At 26.2% G+C, this 7691-nt stretch overlaps 1 protein-coding gene across 1 annotated transcript; it reads left to right on the plus strand.

Moving 5' to 3' along the window:
* Window positions 1-4490: 4490 nt before the first annotated feature.
* On the plus strand, window positions 4491-6302 carry LOC107460957 (uncharacterized protein At5g65660). The gene is made up of 2 exons (XM_016079391.3): window positions 4491-4779; window positions 5826-6302. Exons 1-2 carry the CDS (start codon window positions 4537-4539, stop codon window positions 6000-6002), a joined length of 420 nt encoding a protein of 139 aa, XP_015934877.1. The 5' UTR covers window positions 4491-4536; the 3' UTR covers window positions 6003-6302.
* Window positions 6303-7691: the final 1389 nt, after the last annotated feature.

Here is a 7691-nt window from a genome sequence, read left to right on the forward strand (position 1 = left end):
CCAGTAATAGGTAGATCCTGATGTTGCTATCGGGTGAGGTCGCCATCACAAACGACTCTATCCTTCTCCTAAACCTTCCTCAATGAATCCACTTCTAGAAGCGAGCGTCGAAGATGGCCTTCGCCCCACCTCCCGCAACTGTGCACCGAACTTTAGATTGAACCCTAATTTCTCCAAGTACTTTGAATGTTTGTTCATTCAACTCATAAATTTGAAAAATTTTTAATTTTATCTTTCAGTTACTATTTCTATTCTCCCCATCTTTCAATAATGGGAGTGTATGACATTCAAAAAAGCTAACTACAAATTATTCCCATCATTCAATGATTTATTTGTTAATTATCATGGTTTAGCGTCGAAAACATTTACCATATCTCCATTAATGAATCTACTGTGTATTAGTAGAGTCAACAAATATGATCTTCTACCCCATTCAAGTAATGTGTTCTTCACAGGTTGGCTCTTCCGCCTTAGCCACCTTAGTTTAGCCACGGATTATCTTCATTCGCCACAGACGTCACCATATATTTATTATTATACTATGATGAAAAACATGTTTTGGTCCTTCCTTTTTCTGAAAAAAAAAAAGTGAAAGATGGTGGTTTGAAGAGTAATAATCCGAAAATAATGTATGATGGAAATTCCCTGTTGTCTTCAAATTGTCATCATAATTGATTATGGGTCTTACTACTACAAATAAAGAATTTCAGATATGTATGTAAACCCTATTAAAATGTAAAATTTGAATCTCAAATGTTTTACAGCACTTACAAATCTATGTGCCGCCCTAATCATCATTTATTAAGCACTCACTTTTCATTTTGTGGGGTCTTGCATTGTTTAAAAGCACCCTTTATAAGCACCCGTGCTTAACACTGGTACACCACCATTATAGTTGTGTCATTGTGTGGGAGGCCAAACCATATCTTTATTAAAAGAGTTTAATTAATAACTATTTTAAAGATGTATGTTAAGATTATTATAAGAGATTAGTTAATATGTATCTTAAATATAAGATTATTATTTATAAAAATTTAAAATTTTCTTTAATAAATACAAAATAGTTGCATTGAAAATTTAATTTTTTTAATATATAATTTTAATATGTACTCTAAAAATACAAGATAGTTAAACCTTTATTATAGGTACATTAAGAGCATTAATCTTTTATCTTCTGAATGAAAATTAAATTTTGCATTGATATTTTTAATAAATGTATTTAGAATAGTTATTATAGGAAAATTATGATTGTTGTTATTATTAATTATTTATTTGGTAAAATATATTTTTTGTCCTTGAAATTTGATAAAAGTTTTAAAAATATTTCTAAATTTTATTTTGTTTCAATTTTGTGCCGAAAGTTTTTTATTTGCATCAACTATGTCTCTGACAGCTAATTTTTCAAAAAATTTAAGACCAATTCAACAACAATTTCATAAGAACAACCCTCAATACAAACAAATTAAACATAATTTTTATGTATTATTGTTAGATTGGTCTTAAATTTTTTGAAAATTTAGCCGTCGATGGTATATTTGATACGAATTGAAAACTTTTGGGACAAAATTAAAACAAAATAAAATTTAGAGATATTTTTAAAATTTTTACCGAATTTTAGGAATAAAAAGTATAATTTATCCTTATTTATTTATTTATTTATTTATTTATTATTAGTTTATTATATTAATATAAGTTTAAAGTGGAAGACTTTTCTTATATTGGAAAGCTGTCCCAACCACATAATCCTTGAGGGTTAGATTGTTGTCACTTTATTTGAGACTTGCTATTAAGTGGTGGCAATGCAAGATTAAAGGTATGTTAATTATTTATAATCGGAGAGTGGGACAACAATTAATTAATTTGTTGCACTACTCTAACGTTTACCATACATATATAAGAATGATGGAGACTTTGTTATAATATTTAAGTGCGGGAAATATTTTAGATATGGTATTTGTTTCATACGTAGTATCTAAGTGTATTTCAATGGAAAATGGAAAATATTTTTTAACATTATTCTTGACCACCAAATACTTATATGCCAGCAATTTCAATATTCTTTTTCTCATACTCTTGAAATAAATTTTAAAATAATATATATTAATTATTGGTTCAAATAATTATTTAAAATATTTTATATAATTAAAACATAATATAAATATTTTCAAAAACTAATTTGTAGTTTAATATCAATAAAATAATAATAAATTGTCATAATCAATTTAAAAGGATATATATTGCGTTCATGCATGTAGCTAACAAAATTTTGAAATTAGTATGTTTATCTATCTTATATAATATTGTATATTATGTTAATGATATTTTCACATAAAAATAATTTTATAAATTATTAAATAATTTAATATATAAAAAATACCATGTAAAGAGGGATTGAGGTGTAGGTGTGAATACAATATAGATCTTTCTAGAGGAACGTAGCGTGATGATGGGGAAAATGGGAGACCGGACCATGAAGCCCCACTTTTGGAGGCTGAGGATCATTAACATTTAACAGTAAGAGAGTTAAAATCTAAATCACTGTTAATCTCGGGAGTGTGTTAAATATAACACTGAAGAGATTTATCCTTTTTCAAACACGTATTTTGTGTTTTGCACTAATTTTTTTCGAATAGCATAAAAATTTATAGATATAATTAATACATAAAATTATTGTATTACATACTAAAATTTTTGTATTCAGTATTTTTACTGAATATATATATAAAGACAGACAATAATAATGATAATAAAAAAATGAGAGAAAAAAAGAAATTAAAAAAAAATGTGACGGTAACGACAACGACAACAATAATGATATCAATAATGACGTTTAAAAAAATATTTAAAACAAAAAGACAACGATAGTAATAATAATAATAATAAAAGTTATAATATATATAAAAAAAGACATAGCACGCGATAATTTAGTTAGACATTTAGTTTAAAAAATATTTAGACGCCTAATTTTATTGTAATACCTAATGGTATAAAATGTTATGAATGAAATGAAGTTAATTAATTTCTATAAAACTAGAATTGCTTAGCTAGATTCATTATTAGTTAATTTGTGTTTAATTAAAATTTAACTAATATATGTCTTAATCAAAATACATGTTAAAATTATTATAAATAAAAAATTAATCTTTTAGTAAATACATAATAAATATATAAAAAAAATTAAAATTTTACATATTTTGTATAGTTGAAACAAAACAAAATTTTCATCCGTACAAATTACGAGAGAAAATGTACCTCCACATACTTCTACACTTGCACACTCACATCAACATCAATGATTAATATGTCAAACCACTGCCCTAAAGTGGACGACCAACGTCGTCTTTGATGTGCACATAAATTAGGTTTCAATCTTAATGACGTTAATTACTTTATTGGAGATAAGTAGCAGACAATGTTGTCATCATTATTTTCCTCCCTCCATGGCTGAGTATGTATAGCACCCCATGTTTGATTAGATATATATAATTTAATCAAAATGCTTCTAAATTAAGTGAATGTGTACGCCAACAACAACAACAATAATAATAATAATAATCTAGCTTAATTTTTATATATTAACAAAATTTAATTTTATTATAATATTAATATAAAATAATTTTATATTTACAACTAATTACATAATATTATGTCAAAAAAATTATATTTTACATTAATAACGTAAATAATTAAAATAATAGATATAATTAAACAACTATACACTATCAATGTATTTTAATAATATAAAATTTTTATACAATTATCTAATTAGAGAGTTATACATTTTAATATTATGAGAATTTGAATCTGATTTTATAAGTTATATTCCTCACATACTCTTTAATTATTGAATTATATATTATTTTAATTTAATAACTTACATTAATATTTAATAATATGAAAAGCGGCCAAAAAAGCTATGCTATTAATTAATAATAAAAAAATAGAGGATGCTTCCATAAATTTGGTAAAATGTCTTTTTGTAAATACACTTATGTGTCGCATTATTATGGGACGTATTAATGAACCGGTTATTTTTAAATTTTTTAACAAATTAGAATAAAACCAATTCTTTTATAACGATAACAATAAACCCAATTATTATCAGATTCGGTCGAACCGACTAATTTACATAATCCACTATATCATGAATTTTTTTAAAATAAAAATCAGGGATATATTTGTCTTTTTATAAAAAAATTTAAACATTATTTGATTAAGATTGTGTAAATTAGTCGGATCAAATTGGATCTAATAATTATAATGCAGACAATTAAAATTATTATTGTTGCTATAATAAAATGATTTTATTCTTGTTTATTAAAAAAATAAATAACCGGTTTAATAAAAAATGTCCAATAATTTCATGACAAAAAAAATATACTACTTCACTAATTGTATAGTGCATGATGATTATGATCAACCACCCAATAAGATGAACATAACAAAACAAAAGCCTCCAATTCTCTTTTGTTATATATATTTATCAAATGCCATAGTTGTGTGAATCAGGTGAAATGAGAGCAGAAGAGAAGGAAGATGGAGATTGTTGAAGAGAGCACATCAAGGCATGTATCTATTGGGTTCCCTTTGGGTTTGGCTCTTCTTGTAACTCTCATTTTATTTATGTGCTTCTTCTTTTGTTGCTGCATACATTGGGAGAAGATCGAAGCTTTCTTAATCTCTTATGGTGTTATCAACAACCCTCACCACCCTCGTATGAGGATGCAACAACCAGATTTGCCTTCAACTCATCACCAAAACCCATCTTTTCTTTTTCCGGTAATTAATTTTTCTAAACATCATATAATTCAAAACTTCTATTTACCTTGTGTAAAAATCTTTTTAAAATGGGTAAATATCTTAGTGTTAACCTTCAAATCATAACAAGTTACTAAAATATGGCCAGACTCAAGTTTAAATAAAGATATTATTTCGTCTATTGAATAGATAGTCATGTATTAGAATTTGGAGATGTAACATAAATTAAAAATGTTATCTTTATTAAAAAATATTATTATATTCTTAAAATTATTATTTTAAAGTTAATACTAATTTTTTAATTTATTTAACATTTAAAATTTTTAATAAAAATTTTACTAGAAGATTATTTTATTTTTATAATTTTATTTTTCTGCTTTTATTTTATTACCATTTTGATATTTTTATTTTGTGGATTTAATAATTTTTATGAATTGAGTTTTTATTTGTAATTTTTATAATTCTTTTAATATTTGTTTTTTTTGAAGATCTATATTTTAATCTACTAATTGTTATTGGCTTATTGCTAATTGTTTTATTTTTAGTCTAGTAATTCTTATTTATTTTTCAATTTTCTAAATAAAATTTATTGTGAACTTGAGATTTTGAAAAAAATTATTTTAAATAAACTTAAAAAATTCAGTATCATTTGAATTAATATTAGTTAAAATTATTTATATAATTATTTTTTTCTTATATGTTTAATTTTATTCATAATTTATACTTTTATTATTAATATATTTTTTAGAGTACGGTTTTTAACTGTAGTCAAATAAATAATTTTAAAAAATTATTTTTATCATCTTTATATAAATAGTGTCAATAAAATAGGCGAAAATTCCGGTGCAATCGACTTCACGTCAAATTGATAACTGAGAGTCGTTAGATAATTTAACTGATTTGCTAAATTTTCATCTAACAGCTCTCAATTATCAACTTCACGTAAAGTCAACTGTACTTAAATTTCTACTAATAAAATATTATGATATCACTTATTTCAAACATTTTAATTAATTAATATAAAAAAATTACATAAATAATCATATATCTATTCTCAATTAAAACAGGGGAAGGAGTGTGAGAGTTTGCCAGTAGTGATGCCTGGAGATGTGGTACCAAGATTCATGGCCATAGCATGTGCATGTCAGCCTCCAACTCATCATCATGAAATGATCCAAATCCAACTGCAGAAGCCACCATTAACACAACAAAATGCTTTCTCCAACTGCACCCTCTGCAACTAATCAATTCTTGACATGTCTCTCGGCAGCTAAAATTAAAAAATAAGATAAGACGGCGACGTATCCGCTACTAAATTTTAAACCGTCGTCAATTTAATAGGTGCCTTATGTTATAAATTTTTTTTTATCTTATTTGTTTTGTTATTTTTTTAATATGAGACTAATTTTATATACTCCTCACACTTTTAGCATACCTCGTAATTAAAATCATAGTAAATAATAGGGACTGAAATAGCTAGGCATGTTATGTAGCACTACCATTCAAGAAAATAACATGCATTACTTGATTGCTTCCTCTCATCATCTCTCATGTATTTGACTTTTTTGACTACAACTGTTACCTATTTACTACCTTATCTTCAAATTTGATGGGATGGTGACCAATTTAGCCTTCATATGATCATGTCTTAAGCACCATAAAGAAAATACGGTGATCTCTACATGTCTTTAATAGCATCTTTAATAGAACATTTAGCTAACTAGCAGCACTTCTCATATTTGTGGCCTTATAAAATATCAAAAATATTTGTGTCACATTTTATTAATCATTTAATTGAAGTCAATTATGAAAAGGCTTTTGTAAAGAGAATAAAAGAATTATTTTAAAAAATTAATAAAAATAAAATAACACATTCTAGGAGTAATATGTCATTGTTCTTATAAACTGTCGTGGCTGACTTTGAACTCACTACAAAAAATGTCCCGTCGCTATTTTTTTAAGCCACGCTTCAAAAACTGGCTGACTTCGCTTCTTTTGTTTGCTGCCTCTACTTCGCGTCTTCTCCGTCGTCTTTTTGCCTCCTCGGCCTTCGCATCCCGGCTGCAGATGTTTGTGAGGCTGGATATATTCCCACCACTTCTCTCCTCTATTTTTGAGCATGATTGTGATGGAGCTAATTTTTTTGTGCCTTTTTATTTGATTGAGATGATTTTGATGACTTGATAATGTTTGTATGTTAATTAATTATGAATTTGAGGAATTCAAATGATGAGGTCGTAGGTTTAGATTATGAAATTGGTGTCCTAAGTTGGGATTTAGTTCTTTGAGAGAAGGAGTGCGTTGGGATGGGATAGAAGACCTTGGCCTTATTGATAATATTAATGTTCTAAAAACACTTCAAAAGTTGAACCAGAGAACTAAGACAGAGGGAAGAAGAAATGAATATTATGGAAAATATTATTGCTTCGATGTGTTTTCAAATACAGAACAAAACAGAATTCTTTGTATAGATGCGTAGAACCCAAAATTAAAAACAAGATTCCAGACTTACAATTATAACTAACTTAACTAACTTCTTCCCTCATAGATAACAAGGAGGAAGAATCTTGGGGTGTTTGGTGGACACTGCAAATAATAATAATAATAATAATAATAATAATAATAATAAATTCATATAATTCTAATAGAAATTGTGAAAGCAACAGAGGGTTTTAGTCCAATTTGGTTCTCCTTGGTTACTTCTGAAGTGAAGTGAGACTACATTTCCTCTTATTTAATACTTTTATCTCTTGTTACATGTTTCATGAATTTTGAATTGTTGGATTCAGTGAAGATGCAAAATTGTTACAAATATCACGGAGCTACTTAAGGGTGAAGTAAGTCATATCCAGATTAAAAGTATTGAACTCTTTTTGTACCGTCTTTTAAATCTTCTTAATTCAGTTTATTATATACAGGCAAAAAAATTGGCT

This window comes from Arachis duranensis, chromosome 8 (genome assembly GCF_000817695.3).
Source record: "Arachis duranensis cultivar V14167 chromosome 8, aradu.V14167.gnm2.J7QH, whole genome shotgun sequence".
NCBI classification, from domain to species: domain Eukaryota; kingdom Viridiplantae; phylum Streptophyta; class Magnoliopsida; order Fabales; family Fabaceae; genus Arachis; species Arachis duranensis.

Bases quoted from the DNA above. Each gene is read 5' to 3' on its own strand.
- LOC107460957 (XM_016079391.3), top strand. From the start codon at position 4,537: ATGGAGATTGTTGAAGAGAGCACATCAAGGCATGTATCTATTGGGTTC. The intron at 4,780-5,825 runs GTAATTAATTTT...CAATTAAAACAG, and splicing joins ACCCATCTTTTCTTTTTCCG to GGGAAGGAGTGTGAGAGTTT.